Source organism: Taudactylus pleione, unplaced genomic scaffold (assembly GCF_031769625.1).
Source record: "Taudactylus pleione unplaced genomic scaffold, aTauple2 ptg000556l, whole genome shotgun sequence".
Classification (NCBI taxonomy): domain Eukaryota; kingdom Metazoa; phylum Chordata; class Amphibia; order Anura; family Myobatrachidae; genus Taudactylus; species Taudactylus pleione.
Window position 1 is genome coordinate 1,895,553 of NW_028284958.1, and position 18,395 is coordinate 1,913,947.

Genomic DNA, 18,395 nt, shown 5'->3' on the forward strand with positions numbered 1-18,395 from the left:
CCACTGCGAGCAGAAGCCTGCGGTTCAGTTTCTCAACCGCAAGGCCAGGAGTGATTTTGGCTCTATCAGAGCCAAACTCACTCCCACTGACATCACTAGTGATGTCAGTGGGGCTGGCTTCTGACGGTAGGCGTTCCCTTGGGAACGCCTCCGTCTGGCAGGCACGCCCACCAAAGGGGGCGTGCTGTCAATCAACATCGACAGCACGCCCCCTTTGATCAGACACTACGAGCGAAGGAAAGTCCTTGTCTCGCGCATGAGCACGACGGAGCTCCCTCCATCGTGCGCATGCGCAGTGCAGACCATCGACCCACTTGCGAGCGGACAGCCGCTCGCGAGTGGGTCTGAATCAGGGCCTATGTTAAGAAAGACTGTATACTGGAGAACAAAGGACTTTGTGCTTCAAGCCTCTCTTTCACATCAATTTCCGGGAGGTGGAGCGCAAATCACGCACAGTATTCGGCAGTGACCGCATTCAAACAGGAGGTGGTGGGTTCCAAGCCTCACTTGGGTATAAATACAGGGAGATACAAAGATACCACTATCCGCCCGCTCCAAATTTGGAGAGCAGATTAGTCGGACGGAGAGACTCCAATACAGACCTGCTGCTTACCACTTGGTCGAGTTGTAGCTTCAAAATGGGAAAACATCTGGACAACAGTTTAAATTGTGAGAGTTTATTTAGTCTGAACATGCGAGTTTGCTTGTTCTCGGACACTGGCAGAGTTTAAAAAGTGTGAGAAAATGCTCACATTTTCTAACTCTCATCCTATTACATTTGCCCTGAGTGTCCAAGACTTTGCCCATTATTCTGATGTGCTCTTCCTTTAATTAACATCTGCTAGGTGCAACCAATGTAAATGAGATTGTAATGTTGTATATGCATCTATGGTTTTAACCATTTTGTAAGTGGATTAAGGGTCTCATTCAGACCCGCGCAGGACGCTCGCAAGCGGGTCAATGGTACCCAAATGCGCATGCGCACGACGAAGGCTGCTCTGTCGTGCACATGCGCGAGACCCGGCGAGCGACGGGGAAGCAGCCGCTCGGGGTCTCGCTACAAAGGGGGTGTACTGTCGATGGTGATTGACAGCACGCCCCCTTTGGTGGGCGTGCCGAGGGCGTGGCTGCCCAGACGGAGGTGTTCCCATGGGAACGCCTACAGTCTGGGTCCGGCCCCACTGACATCACTAGTGATGTCAGTGGGAGTGATTTTGGCTCTGATAGAGCCAAAATCACTCCAGGGCTTGCGGCAACAAGACCCTACCGCAAAGGGGCTCGACGCAAGCCCGATGGTCGCGATGGTCTTCGCCATCGCGACCATCATCATGGATGCTCGCATAAGCTGTGGGTGGTAACCCACAGCTATGCGAGCGTCCAAAAGGCCGCTCCAATATTAGGTAGGAGGGCCCTGATTCAGAGCGTCCGGCTCTGAATCAGGCCCTAAGTGTATTAAAATCTGTGTATTTTATCTGAATGGAATTGCACTATATAGTTTTATTTCTTCTATGTACTGGGGATCTCCACATGGATATAACTGGAGAGTCTGCACCAAGGATGATACGCATATACATTACATTTATCTGGTAGGAAGAGAACGAATTGGAGTAGTGGTGGTGACCCTTACTTAACCCCAGGATAAGATTTAGCTTTTACTCTATTATGTGGAGGACTCTTATATTATTGCATGCTACACTACATATATATATATAAATAATTTTTTTTTTTTTTTTTTTTAATGTGCATCGAGAAATATTCACGGAGAAAGTGCGCCATAGAAGAAATATTTTCCTGTATTGTAAGAGTGTATTCAGAGAAGTGAAAACTTCTTTTCGCTCTTTGGGCTTCCCATTTGTTTCTAAAGCTGGGCACACACTGGAGCGACGTCGGCCGAATCGATATGACATATCATTCAGTATGTACGTCCAATCGCTTCACGGTTGTTAGCGATATCTTCTGGTCGACCATGCTGCACTGCCAACCGGACGATATCGCATGCGGCGCGGTGCAAGGTTATGTAGGACGGAACGAGGGATCGTCCCATCCTTTACATCGTTCTGATGTGTACCGCGGATATGATAGGTCAGCCGCCATATCGTCTGTGTACAAATCTAGTGTGTATCCAGCATTAATGTTCTTGCACTTTGTTACATGCAATTTTTATGTATGGATTTTTGCATTCTTTCATGTAGTTCCACCGGTCGTGCACTGTAAAATTGACACGCAACAATGCGGCGAACGTCAAATGGCCATTTACAATAATAATCGCAGCAGTGCCTCATAAAAATTATTTGCGAAGTGCGCAATCTTTAAAGTGCGTATTCGCACCTCCAAATCCTCGCAGAATTGAATCGGCCAGTGAGACATTTACCTGCTCACTGATATTCAGCCTTTTTGACATTAATAGGGTGTTTTATTGCCATTAGTATTTATCTATGTCTACAAATGCTCAGTCACAGCAGCGGATCAGGGAAGTCGACAGGAGGAGTCTATTTACCCAAGACACCTCCAGCGTCATTAGGATATTATCACGCAGCGGATATGTGATCGGCGTCCATCTCTGAATTTATTGTATGGATTTTTTTTTTTTTTTATACACTGATCACATTTTACTTTTCATAACATCACATTAGGTATATAGTGGTCTATTTCACTTAGGCTGGGTACAGACTAAACGATGTGTGTACCCAACGTACCGCTGCCCGAATGCCTGATATGTCCGCTGCCGCATCAAGTTGCATTAGATAGTCAGTTGCATCGTCAGGTTGAGCTGCATGTATGGCTGACCTGACGATATGGCTGATGACCCCACGGGAGTGAGCACCGCCCAACATAGTGGGTACACACTTGATGATTTGTCGTTCCGATCCTTTGGAATCCAGGAAATCAGTAAAAAAACAAAACGCTTATAGTGTTCCTTCTAGGTCCAGCACCGTGCAGGGCACCGGACCTAGAAAAGGGCACTCCTTCACGCGCGTCCGAAAGGGACATGGTCACGAGAAAATGGAATGTGTATTTTTATCACTCTTGGGGGTGTGCCCGGCAATTATGGATATGCCGGGTTGCACCCAGGTGCTCCTATCTCAGTAAATAGATGCTGGGCTGCATCACTATTTTCCCCACCCGAGGGACACTGCGGCCAGCAGGCTGTTTTAGAGGGGAGTCACCAAGAGGGGCAGGGCACATTCTGCCTTTTAGAAATCGGGCAGGGAGTGGCGCCCCGCAAAAACAGCCTAGCCACTACATTATTTTTTTTTTCTCTAGCCAATCTTTTAGTGCATGGGCACAAAAGATTGTCTGTTTGTTCCCAAACATAAAAAAATGGCATGAGGCTAGAGATGTCCCCACGCAGCACAACTTACATGGCCCGAGGGTGTCGCCAGGGCCTGTGCTACTCTTCTAGCATTGGGCATCTTCTGCCAAAAATACATCTAAGGACGCACCAGGAGACTGTGCCGATTAAGTTTGTATATTTGTGTGCACCTGAGTCTGTACATTAACCACAATAGAACTTGGAATACAAAAGCTGCGGCCACTACAATGTAGCACTTCGTATACAGATTCAGAGACTCAGTCGCACACAAGTGTTGCCTATCAAATTAATCAGCACAGTCTCCTGGTGCATCCTAGTCGCATCACATAGCAACTTAGACGCATTTTCAAAAAAAGACAAAAAAACACCAGACGCTAACAGTGTCACGGAATCTGGCGCGCCGAGAGGGGCTTTTTAGCGCGACTGCAGCAAAGATATATACAGTCAGTTGCATAAATATTGGGACATTGACAGAATTTTTCATATTTTGGCCTCTATTCACCACCACAATGGCTTTGAAATGAAACAAACAAGATGTGCTTTAACTGCAGACTTTCAGATTTAATTTGAGAGTAATTACATCCAAATCAGGTGAACGGTGTAGGAATTACAACGGTTTCTATATGTGCCTCCCACTTTTTAAGGGGCCAAAAGTAATGGGACAAACTAAATCCTAAATCTAACTTTTACTTTTTATTACTTTGTTGCAAATCCTTTGCAGGCAATTACAGCCTGAAGTCTGGAACGCATAGACATCACCAGACGCTGGGTTTCATCCCTGGTGATGCTCTGCCAGGCCTCTACTGCAAATGTCTTCAGTTCCTGCTTGTTCTTGGGGCATTTTCCCTTCAGTTTTGTCTTCATCAAGTGAAATGCATGCTCAATCAGTTTCAGGTCAGGGGATTGACTTGGCCATTGCATAACATTCCACTGTTTAGCCTTAAAATACTCTTTGGTTGCTTTTGCAGTATGCTTCGGGTCATTGTCCATCTGCACTGTGAAGCGCCGTCCAATGTGTTCTGAAGCATTTGACTGAATAGGAGCATATAATATTGTCCAAAACACTTCAGAATTCACTCTGCTGCTTTTGTCAGCAGTCACATCATCAATAAATACAAGGGAACCAGTTCCATTTGCAGCCATACATGCCCACGCCACGACACCACCACCACCATGCTTCACTGATGAGGTGGTATGTTTTGGATCATGAGCAGTTCCTTTCCTTCTCCATACTCTTCTCTTCCCATCACTCTGGTACAAGTTGACCTTTGTCTCATCTGTCCATAGGATGTTGTTCCAGAACTGTAATTGCTTTTTTAGATGTTGTTTGGCAAACTCTAATCTGGTCTCCTGTTTTTGTGGCTCACCAATGGTTTGCATCTTGTGGTGAACCCTCTATATTCACTCTTGTGAAGTCTTCTCTTGATTGTTGACTTTGACACACATACACCTACCTCCTGGAGAGTCTTCTTGATTTGGCCAACTGTTGTGAAGGGGTTTTTCTTCACCAGGGAAATAATTCTTTTGTCATCCACCACAGTTGTTTTCAGTGGTCTTCCGAGTCTTTTGGTGTTGCTGAGCTCTCCGATGCGTTCTTTCTTTTTAAGAATGTTCCAAACAGTTATTTTGGCCACACCTAATGTTTTTGCTATCTCTCTGATGGGTTTGTTTTGATTTTTCAGCCTAATGATGGCTTGCTTCACTGATAGTGACAGCTCTTTGGATCTCATATTGAGAGTCGACAGCAACTGATTCCAAATGCAAATGTCACACCTACAATCAACTCCAGACCTTTTACCTGCTTAATTGATAATGAAATAACGAGGGAATAGCCCACACCTGTCCATGAAATAGCATTTGAGTTGATAGTCCCATTACTTTTGGCCCCTTAAATAGTGGGAGGCACATATAGAACCGTTGTAATTCCTACACCGTTCATCTAATTTGGATGTAATTACCCTCAAATTAAATCTGAAAGTCTGCAGTTAAAGCACATCTTGTTTGTTTCATTTCAAAGCCATTGTGGTGGTGAATAGAGGCCAAAATATGAATATTCTGTCAATGTCCCAATATTTATGCACCTGACTGTAAGGACACATATGTAGGTTAATTGGGTTCTGACAAAAAATAACCCTAATATGTGCAAGCATATGCATGCATGAGGTAGGGAATATAGATTGTAAGCTCTATTGGTACAAGGACTGATGTGAATAGCCAAATATTCTCTGTTAAGCACTGTGAAAAATGTGCGCTATATAAATAACTGGTAATAAATGGTAAAATAAATACCTCCTACACTAAAATGAAGATCATCTAACTAGTTGGGAGAAATGAAACAGGTTTGATTTCTCCAGCTACAGACGTGTCCACATACATCTATCCTCCGTGTGCTACATGTTCCGTTACGCATAACACGTGAGCACCTTGCGACTCGGTAGTGCCAAGTGTCTTTTTATGCGACTTTTTCCCTTACAATGGGCTCGATTCAATTCAGCATGATGTTCCTATTCAACTTACCGCGCTGTTTGGTCCGACAGTTGCCAGATAAGTAGGAGAATGCTGGTTCTCGTGACTTAACAGGGGTGTTTAATCGTGAGAACCAGCAGTCTCCGACTAAAGTGCCAGCCACACGGCTGTTAGCGCCACGCTAAGCAGGAAAACAGCTGCGCGGCCGTAAATTTTGTTGGATTTCTCCTTACTCCCTCATGGGGTGCGAGAGAAAATCCTTTAGTCAGACCAAACAGCGCAGTGAATTGAATAGATCCGGAAGCTCCCTCCCATGGCTATTCAGCATTGCACTTAATTTAACTCGAGCCCAATGCGTCTTATTCACAAAGTGATGTGAATAGGACGCACAAGCAGCTTCTGCTGATTTAAATGATATACGGTATGCCTACATTCTGTGTGCGACTGTAGCTGTATCTGCATGTGAAATATGAAACAGAATATAGGCATGCCATACATAATTTTAATAAGCAGAAGCTGCTTGTGCATTCCATTTGCATTGCTTTGTGAATAAGATGCATTTTAAGGGAAAAAGTCACAAAAAGATGCTAGTCACTACAGAGTTGCACCACGGCATGGCGCGACTAGAAGGGCTGTTCAACGTGCAAGGAGGCTAGATGTGAGCACATCTGTACTTCTGCGATATAATATATATATTTATATATTGAACTTAAAACAAGATGCATATGGGTCCACTTCACTTTCTAACTAGCACTGGTGCTTTCATCCCAGTGCTAGGTACCCTAAAATCAGGGTAATCAGCACCCAGAATTGCCAACAGTGGCTGCAGGAACCATGAGGGGGTTTCCTCAGTGTGTGTATCCCCCGCTATGATTGCAAAGTGGTTCTCCCAGTGCCAGCTTGCACCAGAAGCCATTTTTGGCAGCTGGACCATCTTGGGATCTGTAGTCCTCCAAAGACGACATTTGTTTTTTTTTTCTATTTTTTAAGTCTTTATTACTCCTTTACCCAAATCTCAGGGGATACAGAGAAGAGCCCTGGTGCAACTGGTACAAAGTCTGGTTATGCCCTAGAGAGCGACACACACTTTCTAATTTTGCTGTGTTTTGTTTTTTTAAATAATTATTTCCCACATTAAAACGTTACTTTTTTTGGTACTTGTGTACTTTACGGACTCATTGCAGAGAGAACCCAATGAATGTTTTAAATGGTACTTGTGTACTTTACGTACACAAGTACCGAAAGTTGTCCCCAACTAAAGAGGAAAGTTGTTCCCTCGCGGGCTCGCCTGCACTCGTCATGCTTCAGGTTCGGTGGCTCACTACAAGGTTATATTCCCCCTCTATGCCCACTTGGATGGTAGGGAATGACGCTGGACATTGGCTGGTGACGGCAGGGTCCTTTACGTGAAGGGGATTTAGACATTACCATGATGGATAATAATAATGAGTGTAGGAGACTTGGGTTCTCTCTGCTCAGAGTCCATAAAGTACACAAGTACCCTTTTTTTTTCTACATCAGTCATGACAAGAAGCCCCAGCGGTCAAAATTTCTGTAAAAAAAAGCACCAGGTTTAGCCATGTAAAGCGGCTAAACCCATCTAAGGTCCTGGTTAGGGCGCCCAAGATACAGACCTTTCGCACACTTCTGCTCGCCACCTCGAGAGACTGCGAGCAAAAATGTTGGCACCCAATTGGCTCTGTCAGACACCTATCACTAAGCTGTGTGTAAAAAAACAACTGAAGTATCCCCTGTAAGTTATAAGAAAATGAAATAATATATATATATAAAAAAAAAGCATATAGGAAAAAAAACCAAATAGCAATAAAGCCTATATTATGTGTCTGTATGCCATGGCTGCAGCATACCCTGCCAACTCACAGCACAGACAGACAACCTACCTCCTCGCACCCCTATACTTGCTCTGCTGGCACTCACCCACATGCTCGCTGGAAGATGCCTGGCAGTACCCATGTGGCAGCAACACGACTCAGTGCCGGGTTCATCTCTCCCTTCCAGAGCAACGCAGCAACCACAGCCAGAGACAGCAGCAAGGTCACGTCGGCCAAACCATCTGCGCACCCGGGGAGGGGAGCACTACCAGCCAACACATCACATAACGGCAACTCTATACAGCGGACAGCTGCAGTGATGGCTCCCACATACAGCAGCTACAGCTGCCATAGCCCCAATGGCATCATGATCACTGTGCGTAATCAGAACAGACTGAGAAACAGGGAAACACTGGTCTCCCTGCAGTATAATTGCCAAACTAGACCACAGGACCTACCTATAGCAGGAACGGCGCTAGGGACACGGCAAATATATATATTAAGAGCTTCTTAATTGAAATGTACCGCTTTAACTCATGTCAAAAGACGGCTAAAATCATAAAAGTGAATTTGGAGTGAAATCTCCCCCCCTCCCATACCTAGAGATTGGTTCAGTCTGACGCACGGACCTGTCCGCTCGCGATGATATCGCCAGTTTCCAATATGGCCGCCCCCGTGCGGAGGTTACTGACGGGTGTGCTGTCATGTGTTGGCAGCAGTAGCAAAGCCGCCTGGCGTGCTCCGAACCGGGGCTGCAGGGGACTGGCGTCTGGGGCCGGGGGCGCAGTGGTGTCCCCATGGAGGCTGCATGGTGCTGTGTGTTTAAAGAGGCCGGCGCTGGTGTCTCAGAGCAAGACTCCTTTCCAGCAGGAGGTGGAGGATCTGCTGCAGGAGGTACGGAATGCCATAGGGACCGCTGTGTGCGGCAAGGGCTCTACCTGCTAAGACTAGTAAAGGAAAGGAGCCTGTTAATATATATATATATATATGTATGTACTGTACATAGGAGTTAATAGAAAATGGAGGGACCAGGTGAAACTCAAGTCACCTTTGCCATCCAAGGGCTCAGCTTGTGACTTATTATGGAGCTAAACAGCTTAGTTTGGAAAGGTCGGCTTTAGTGTTTTAAAGGTTGGGATGGCCAATGGAAATCTATGGCTGGTAACCATCAATGTTCCCTTGTCACTGGCGGTACTTTTTCCATTTGATGCTTAGATTGCAATGGTTGCCACCATGCCTCTTTTCCAGGGGTTACCCCAATTTTATTTATTAACATAGTGGTGCCCAGACTGTGTGCCGCAGCACGCTGGGGTGCCTCAGGACACTTGCAGGGGTGCCACAGGTTGGTGGTCAAACACCAAATCCAAACTGGGTAATAAGACAGACATAGAGACAAGAGGGCCTTGCTCATAAGCTTACAGTTTATATGGCTGTGTATGTCACTCATGCTGGAAGAAGAAACTCAGTATGTCCGTAGCTTAGATCCTTTGCTCATGCGCAAATGCCATCTGTAAGTGTGCACCCCATACAATAGATAGTAAAACCATCGAACTGTTGCCATGTGATGACTACATTCTATCTCAAGGCATGCTGCGATGATGAAAACGCTGTCATTTTCAATTGTCCTCTTTCAGTGGCCATGCGTATGTACAAGTATTACATCCGGCAACACACAGCCAGCAAAGTATCAAAGTAATGGGATTGGGCGAAGGCTAAATGTGGACAGCTTCACTCACACTCTCGATCGGTAAGCCGGGTGTCGGGCTCCCGGCATAGGTAGCCCGACATCGACGCCTGTTATTTAACCCCTTGCTGAGATTAGAGAGTCGGGAAGCCGACTGTCGGGATTCCGTCCATCGGCTTCCCGTCTGACTACAGGATTTCTGCTCGAACCCTCCTGAGATGCGAGCAGAAATCCAACTTACGTGCTGGCCGTGATGCTGTTTTCTGCCTTAGCGTGGAGCTAACAGCCTTGCGGCCGACACTTTAGTTGGAGAACGCGGTTACCACGACTAAACACCCAGCTTAAGGCGCAGTAACCAGCATTCTATGGTTCTAGTCGGACTTAACAGTGCGGTCAATTCCCGGGGCTATTCAGCATCTTGCTTTATTGAAACGCCCCCACTGTACAGATGATATTGCGGCCAGACATACTTTATGGAGAAGACCATACACACTGTTCTAAATGTATAGCTAATGTTAGATGCAGTACACTCTCCTGGGGTGCTCCTAACCAACATTAAAAGTGAGGCAGGTGTTTGTTATTACAAAATAGACCCTAAGTATATTTGAGCTCGTATTGTATAGTTTGCATTATTGTGTTACTATTTTCACGGTTTCAGATTGAGCTGGAGCAAAGTTTGTATTCTGATCATGAGCTTAAACTTATGGAAGATGCAGAGCGGCTCAAGAGGAAGCAGTCGGATACATATGATTCTGATGATGAACCTGAAGACCAGGACATTGTGACGGCACAAGATCTTGAAGACACGTGGGAACAGAGATGGAGGAGTTTTAAATTTGCACCAAGAGTAACAGGTAATGCTAGTCCAATTTTGTTTATTTTTTTGCTACAGTCAGTTTTATAGTATTAACTAAAGAAACAGTAACTGCATTCATTTGTGAGATATATTTAATAATTGTATTGGAACTGATTTATGCAATTTATAAACTCATCTTTTTCTTGATATTAACTAGACAATCGCGGACACTCTCCGAGTGGAATTTTATTGTCTGTGGCTCTGACCGATTCACTTGTTGCTTTGTTCAAGTGCAGTAGGCGCTGGCATTTCTGCTCGCACCCTCCTGAGGTGGCAAGCAGAAATGTGCGATTAGTCCTGGTTTGGGGGGCCCCAAACTGATGTTTAGGTGCCGTAACCAGGACTTTAGTTGGGTTTAGCTATTTTACGTGGCTAAACTCGGTCTAATTGGGTGAGATAATTAATGGGTGCCCATAACCAATTGAATTGCAACAATGAGTGCCCATTAATTAGCGTGCCTTTAAAAAAAACCATTAAATCTCCCCCTTTTTCCAAAAGCATATGTTACTATAGATCACTCTTTTTGTATGTGTATTATGATTCTAACTAATGAATTGTCATTATCAATAATGTTTGCAATAATTGTCTCCGCCTTACTTGATCTCACCATAATTGGTTCATTTTACCTTTGTGTACTTTTACATTATACATAGCAAGAACCTAATCTACCATTCTTCATGATAGTTTGACCACCAAGAGCATTGTTCCATTGGAGCCATCAGCTAATAATGCAGATCTCCTTGATTCTACATGTTAATTAAGGATAATATGCAGTGAAATTTGTCACTGTACAAAAGGCTTTTTTCTTCTGTTTTTCTTAATTATAAGTACAAAAAAATACATGGGATATAGACTCTACCTTTTTACGTTAGTCACAGTTTCCTATGCTTGACCTTTCTCTTTGATAGTTGGTTTCTAGCATTTTTAGAGCTGTGTTTTAGCTCCTTATCCAGCCAAGGTACCACCTTTCAAAATTCTAGATTAACGACAGCACTGCATGCTGATGTTTACTAGTATATTGCTTTAAGCTTCTATTAAGATTGTCTAAAGCATTTGGCAATTTTTAAAAAGCCTAATTTAGCCAACCTCCCTCTATGTAGTCCTCCTGGGTGGTTTAACTCACAATTACCTGTGTTGAGGTGCTAGTCTAACAGAGCTGGCTCCTTGCAGTGGAGGGTGCTGTTAAGGCAGCATATCTAAACTACCACCTACTGAATGTGGGCATGTGCTGGCTGATTGGACCGGAGAAGTTGTCAGTCCAGTCATTTGTCATACAATGTACACCTGCTGCTGTTCTAAATATTATTATTATTTTTTTTATAATTATTTGGCAAAATGCTATGGTTCTCGAGATGTTAAACCACAGGTTAACTAGCTGTTGGTTTGAGTGACATAATTTAGCAATGGCTTAGAAGCCTCAAATTGCATTAGCTAGTTATTCATGGTAACGTTTACATTTAGAAAGCCGTGCATAATTGCTGGCCTTGTTTATTACAGAAGCAGATAAAAAGAATGACTGCACTTCGCTAAACAGGCAATTGGAAAACACGCTGTTCCTGCTGGTTAAAGAAAAGATCGGCAATGAGGACATCTGGATGTTCCCTCAGATGGAATGGCAGGCTGGAGAAACTATGAGGCAGACAGCAGAGCGGGTCATGTCTAACTTGTCAGGCAAGTTTTTATTTGGGGTGCCGCGGATCCAAGATCTGCAGGATTTGATGGTATCTTAAAAGGTCATATTTTGACATTTAAAAGGGAAGTCCATGAATTATTTGTGTAATGATTCACCCCTTGCTACTGCAGTGCCATTATATTCCAGAGTTTACAGCCTGTGGTTTAGATGTTAACAGCTTACATTCATAGAGGCTGTAAGATTATATGTCTATTTAAAGTATATCTTTCACCTGTATCTTTTGTCATATGTAAATGTAAATATATACTACTTTGTGATCTCATTCAGTTTAGCGTTATGGGACTAGCAGGTCCTATTGCAAGTTGTTTTTTTGAGGTTCTTTTATAGTTCTGCCCACAGAGATAAATAGGAGTTTTAATCCAACTCAGCCTGAGGGGGTGGGGCTTTTGTAGTTTCATTAGTATGTACATCGATAATGGTTTCCTGTTAGCCATAAAAGCAATTACCTGGACAGGAGATGGATAAACAAGTCCTTTCATCCATGTCTGCATATAGATGACTTGGAACTGGCTAGATTGTACATGAAAGCCATCTTTGGGCACCAGAAACAGTAGGGGTATTCAAACAACAGTCTGAAAAGAAAGGTGTGCTCAAACTTCAAGCAGGAACAAAGACCAAAACCATATATTATCTATCTTGATGTAAAAATTATATTTCTGCAATAGCTGGGACCTTCAGAAATCATAGGAATATACCGGACATTTGTGTGCTGGTCAGATGTTATTTGGGGGCACTTGGGATGTAGAGTTTGGGAGATATATAGTATCTAACCAATCTCACCTCACCGAGCAGTTTTGTTTTACAATAATTTTATAGTTTAAATAATGGAGATCAGGGTTCGCAAAGTACGTGCTATAGCGCGTTTTTACGCGCTACAGCAAGATGGGGACCCATTTTTTAAATCCCTGCGGGTCCCGCAGGATGCGCTGGCTGAGTTTGCTGCCTGTAGAACTGCAGCAGCCAGTCACCCCAGGCGGCTGCGGCAGCAGCCAGTCACCCCAGGCGGCTGCGGCAGCAGCCAGTCACCCCAGGCGGCTGCGGCAGCAGCCAGTCACCCCAGGCGGCTTATCCTAAACCCATAGCTGACGGCAGCATCTCCTCAACCAATGACTACCAGCAGCATCTGATTTAATTGCTGCCTGACACCATGCTCTGTGCCCACGCGGTCTTCAGAAAATGGATGGACTCTGCATCCAGGGACAGCGGTCAGGAGGACTCAGGTCCGGAGGTGCTGGGAGGACTCTGCATGTACAGGGGATGTGCAGCTCTGACGGCTGGTGACAGAGAAAAGACCCTGAACTCAAGACAGGTCAGTCACTTATAGCTTACAGTCATCACTGTGCAGAGCCCCCCTGACTCCTACTGTGTGACCATGTGCATCCCCCTAACCCTCCCTGACTGTGTAACTGTGGCCACCCCCACCCCCTAACACTGACTTTGTATCTGTGCGCACCCCCTTCAACCCTGACTGTGTAACTGGGTGCAGCTCCCCTAACCCTGACAATGTAATTGTGTGCACCCCTTCTAACCCAGACTGTGTGCAGCCCCCGCTAATCCTGACTGTGTGACCATGTGCTTCCCCTCTAACCCTCCCTGACTTTGTAACTGTGCACCCCCCCTCCCCTAACCCTGACTGTGTAACTGGGTGCAGCCCCCTAACCCTGACTGTGTAACTGTATGCAGACCCCCTAACCCTGACTGTGTAACTGTGTGTATTTCCCATTTACCCTGACTGTTAACTGTATGCACTGCCCACCTTACCCAAGCACTGCCTGTCTCTAACCTCCTCCTTGGCCCCAATACTGCCCTAGCTATCTACTCTAACCTCCTCCCTACCCTTCGTACTGCCTGCCTCTAACCTCTTCCTTGGCCCCAGCACTGTCGCAAACTACTGTCTGCACTTACCCCTCCCTATCCCCAGTTCTGCATGCCCTTACTGCCCTCTGGCTCCAGCTCTAACCCAACTTCTCCTTGCCTTTAGCCCCAGCTCTACCCCAACTGCTGCTTGCCCTTAACCCCCATAATATGTGATGGGACCCAAAAAGAGTGGAGCAGGACCCCATTTTTATAAAGTGAGGGGTCCCTGGGACCCACATTTTTTTTTTTGCTTTTTGCGATCACTGGAGATTAATGTGAGCATACTATATTTCATGTGGCTACTATATAGCGGATATTATGTACGGTTATTTGTACCTAAGTTAAGTTACGTGGCCGGTCCTGGCATGGACTCTGGGTTATTAAACATCAAGCAGTCATCAGGGACTTTGTCATGACCATAACTATGGGGGGGATGGAAACATTTATAATAGTTACTGGAGCATTTTGTTCTGTGTCCTACTTTGGGGGATCAAATCTCAGTTGAAGCCTGGACCTTCATTCCCTGCCGTTCCCCCTCCCAGCCCAGAGTAAGCTGAGTGTACTTCTGTGCAAGTTTTTTTCCTTTTTATTTTGAAACTGCAATACGTTTGTCCATGTATTCTGTAGCCCAACTAAGCCTTTTACAGGTTGAGTATCCCATATCCAAATATTCCGAAATACGGAATATTCTGAAATGCGAAATTTTCTTGGCATGACTGAGATAATGAAACCTTTTGATTTTTAATAGTTCAATGTACACAAACTTTGTCTACGGCACAAATTAAAAATATTGTATAAAATTACCTTCAGGCTGTGTGTATATGAAACATGAATGAATTTAATTTCTGTACACAAACTTTGTTTGAACCACAAAATTATTGAATATAGTGTATAAAATTATCCGCAGGTTGTGTATAAGGTGTATATAACACATAAATACATTCTGTGTGTATATTTGGGTCCTAGTCCCAAGATTTCTCAGTATGATATGCAAATATTCCAAAATATGGAACATTCCGTTATCCAAAATACCCCTGGTCCCAAGCATTTTGGATATGGGAGACTCAACCTGTACTACTTTTTTGTAAAAAAAAGTGATCCTTTTTATAGTCTATTTTCATATATGCTCCAGATCCCAGTCTTTGAAGAAGCTATTAGATCGCTAAGGTTATGCTATAACTATTTTTTTATGCTAGAAACAGGGAGGGAACTGTGTGCTAGTTTGTGTCGCAGTGACTGCGCAATTGTGATTTGGTGGCCTGTGGCCTCTCATTTCCATGGGTGGTGGCAAGCAAGAGAGGTATATGGTATAACGGGCAGAGTGATAGAATATTAATTGTGAGTATATCAAGCTCTGCCTTCGTTTGATTAGGACTTTGGGATCTGCATCATCGCAGTGCTGATGCTAGTGTAGTGGCAGTCAGGGTGCAATGTAGTGTTCATTCTAGGTCCGTCGTGGGGCCTGCGGTGTGCGTGCCCATAAAAAAGGGGGGTGTTTTTAATACTAGCTCCTTTTTCATCAGTCTTGGGGGCATGCCCAGCACTTACGGACATGCTGGGTTGCTCCCAAGCTCTTACCTCATCATGAATAAATGCTGTGCGCATATGTTCACTGCGGCGAGCCCTGCACCGCAATTTTACTCCCCCGCGTGACATTGTGGCCTGCAGGTAGGGACGGCACTTGGCAGGTTCTTTTAGCAGTGCGCCGCCATAAAGCAGGCACAGTCTGCCCTTTTTAAATCGTGCAGGGCGCGGCGCCCCGCTAAAACAGCCCAGCAGGAACGCTAATGGTTATTGGCTCTGTTCTAGTCCGAAACAAACATGGATACCAATAGGGTTCCCTGACACTCTGTAATAAATGGGTAATGGAGTCTGCGGAGCAAGGAGTCGAGTACTACTGGAAGATCACTTATTATTTATCATATGTGAAGGTAGTGAGGTCAGCCACCACAGATTTGTGAATGGAGGTGAATGTTCCCCAATGTGTATGTAAGATGGGAACTATCACAGAGTAAGCCCAAGACTATCATATGTGCAATTTCAATTCTATTTAGTTTTTATGTTTTTGTGTTTTGTCAAATTTCACCAATCATGGCATGTATTTTTTTTTTATTTTTATTTTTTTAATAAAATATTCTTTATTAAAAAAAAAAAAACATTTTACACATATACAAACTAAAACATACACAATAAACAAAACATTCCGCATTCAGTATTCCTGAGCAACAAATAATATAAAATAAAATGGGGAAATCATGTTATAGACCAAAATGAAGTCAACCATATAAATTTATAGCTATAGCGAAGTCCGAGGGGGTGCATATCTCGACTCTATCCATCTTGTCCAAATACGGTCAAGTTTAGACTTTATGGACAAGGTATAAATATCGCTCATGTTCCACAGTAGCATTAACCAAAGAAACCCACTCCTGAAATTCAGGCCCACTAGGAGCCAACCATGATCGAACCAAACAGACTTTTTTTTCCAGAGTACATAAATTAATCGCATTTTGAGTGCTATAACGGTACAATTATGGCGTATGTAAATTTCTATCTTTGTGTAATCTTCATCAGATCTGGGCAACCCTTCGCTCTTCTAGTGTTGTGACACTACATGACACAGCATGCTCTGCTAGCTACTTGGGTATGCTGGAACTTGTAGTTTCACAACAGGAGAACCACAAGCTTCTTACATAACACATTTCTAATCTGTATGATTTCTCCTGGGCTACTACCCATATATTGTATTCATTACCATGTGTAATCACACTCCAGCCTCCTTTAAAATATTTAAAAACTCTCTGAGAACTTCTCTATCATACTCCCACCTTTATTACATTTGCAGCACTCGCTCCTATTGTCACCTCTTCCAGTTAGGGTGTAAATTCTATTATGAACAGGCCCCTCTCTATCTTTTTTTTTTTAATTCTTTATAAAAGGAGAACACAACAATATAACATCAGAGAAACAAATATCCTCATTTCCTTTTTCTGTTATTTTGGGGGGAAGAACAGGTACATAGCGTGTAGCCAAAAGAGAAAGTACAAAAATAAAATCAAAACTACAAAAGTTATAAGTAGCTAAATAGTTCTTACATAACAGAAGAGGTTGTTATCCATCGTGGAGGACCCAGAGGCGGTAGTGGAAGCGATTTAGTATGAGATCTCCATGGTCACGGGATAAGGACTGGTCCGGAGGGGAGAGAGCGGTGACTGCCCTCTATGAAACCAGGGAGCCCATATAAGATCAGACTTATGAGGTGTATCATGCAGATAGTCAGTTATACTGTCCATGTTTGCAATGTACCAGACCTCATTTCTTAAGGCCTGAAGTGTAGGAGGAGTAGGGGCTTTCCCAATTACGGGCGATTAGAAGTTTAGCCGCAGCCAGAATATGGGAAAACAATTTTAGATTGCTAGCTCACCTCTGGCAAAGGAGGCCCCTCTCTTTCTTTTGTTTCCATGTCTGCATTTGTCTACCTTGTATGGCCATGTTTGCAGGTATGACCTGTTTTCCCCATTGTCCTGTACTGTGGTGCCTTTAGAAATCTGCAATAATAATTCCCTTATTGCTTCAGTTTGGATCATCACAAGCATATGTTACTCCCTTACACCTACCAACAGATTAAAAGTGCTATTGCTCATTTAACTAAAACTTTGTTCTTTCATTAACTTTTCAAAAGCCTATTTTTTGTGTGGGTAAAAGGTTTTCAGTAGCCACAAAGTTGCGATAGGTCCGAGTTAGTTATATCCTTGTCGGCCACAGCTCTAGGCTATACATGGCTTATTTATGCTGCTTCACCTGTAATTGACTGATTGCTAGTTCCCTATTCACCTGCATTAGTAATTAATATGCAGGTTGTGGAGTTATGGATGTTGCAAAGAACTGGCAGAGGACGCTGACAAAGCTCTGTAATTGAAATATGTTACTTATATATTTCCAAACACCAATTTTTCTGTATTCACCAATGTTTATTTTTTCTACAGGTGATCACGCTGAAGCTCACTTTTTAGGAAATGCTCCCTGTGGCTTTTACAAGTACAAGTTCCCCAAGTCTCTGCGCTCTGAGCACATGGTAGGGGCCAAAGTGTTCTTCTTCAAAGCTTTTCTCAAGAGCCAGAAGCTGCAAACAAATAAGAAAAGTGGAGACTATGTATGGGTTAGCAAAGACGAATTCAAAGACTATTTAAAACCAGCATATCTTTCTGAAGTGGATAAGTTTGTAATAGAAATACAATGAATATAATATTTTGTCAGTCTGGTAATAAAAGTTGTTTGTTTGTTTTTTAAGACCATGACAAAATCATATCCTTTTTTTTTTTATTTTATTTTATTTGACAGTCATGCAAAATTTGTTAGATGTGTCAGAGAACCTTGACAGAAATGGTGTTATCCTGTCCTGCATATACATTATCGTCTATATGACAACATACAATGTATATTGAGGACAAAATATATCTCCTTCTAGTGGTGGTATTTTGATATAAAAATAATGGTGCACAAAATGGGGATTGCTCAAATCAGTTGACAAGTAGTAGCAGGTGGTAGATAGGGAGGGGTTCTCTAGAAAAGAGAAATATTCCTCCAGCACATCACTATAAACTAGAAAACGCTAGTATTTTATTTGGAACTAAAATGCCGACACATATGATGAGCCATTCGCTGTTTAATGGCACTTCTGAGAGCTACTTACA

At 43.7% G+C, this 18,395-nt stretch overlaps 2 protein-coding genes across 2 annotated transcripts in view; one reads left to right on the top strand and one right to left on the bottom strand.

The window, feature by feature from the left end:
• The window catches only part of MRPS11 (mitochondrial ribosomal protein S11), a 78,442-nt gene extending 70,592 nt beyond the window's left edge, over positions 1-7,850 (bottom strand). Inside the window, exon 1 of the mRNA XM_088452837.1 lies at positions 7,718-7,850. Coding sequence (XP_088308963.1) covers positions 7,718-7,785 — 68 coding nt within the window. The 5' untranslated portion in view covers positions 7,786-7,850. The remainder of the gene's footprint in view (positions 1-7,717) is intronic.
• Positions 7,851-8,247: 397 nt separating this feature from the next.
• MRPL46 (mitochondrial ribosomal protein L46) lies at positions 8,248-17,989 on the top strand. The gene is made up of 4 exons (XM_088452838.1): positions 8,248-8,505; positions 9,954-10,149; positions 11,649-11,822; positions 17,688-17,989. The coding sequence occupies exons 1-4, from the start codon at positions 8,254-8,256 to the stop codon at positions 17,939-17,941; spliced, it is 876 nt and encodes a 291-aa protein (XP_088308964.1). The 5' UTR covers positions 8,248-8,253; the 3' UTR covers positions 17,942-17,989.
• The last annotated feature ends 406 nt before the right edge of the window (positions 17,990-18,395 follow it).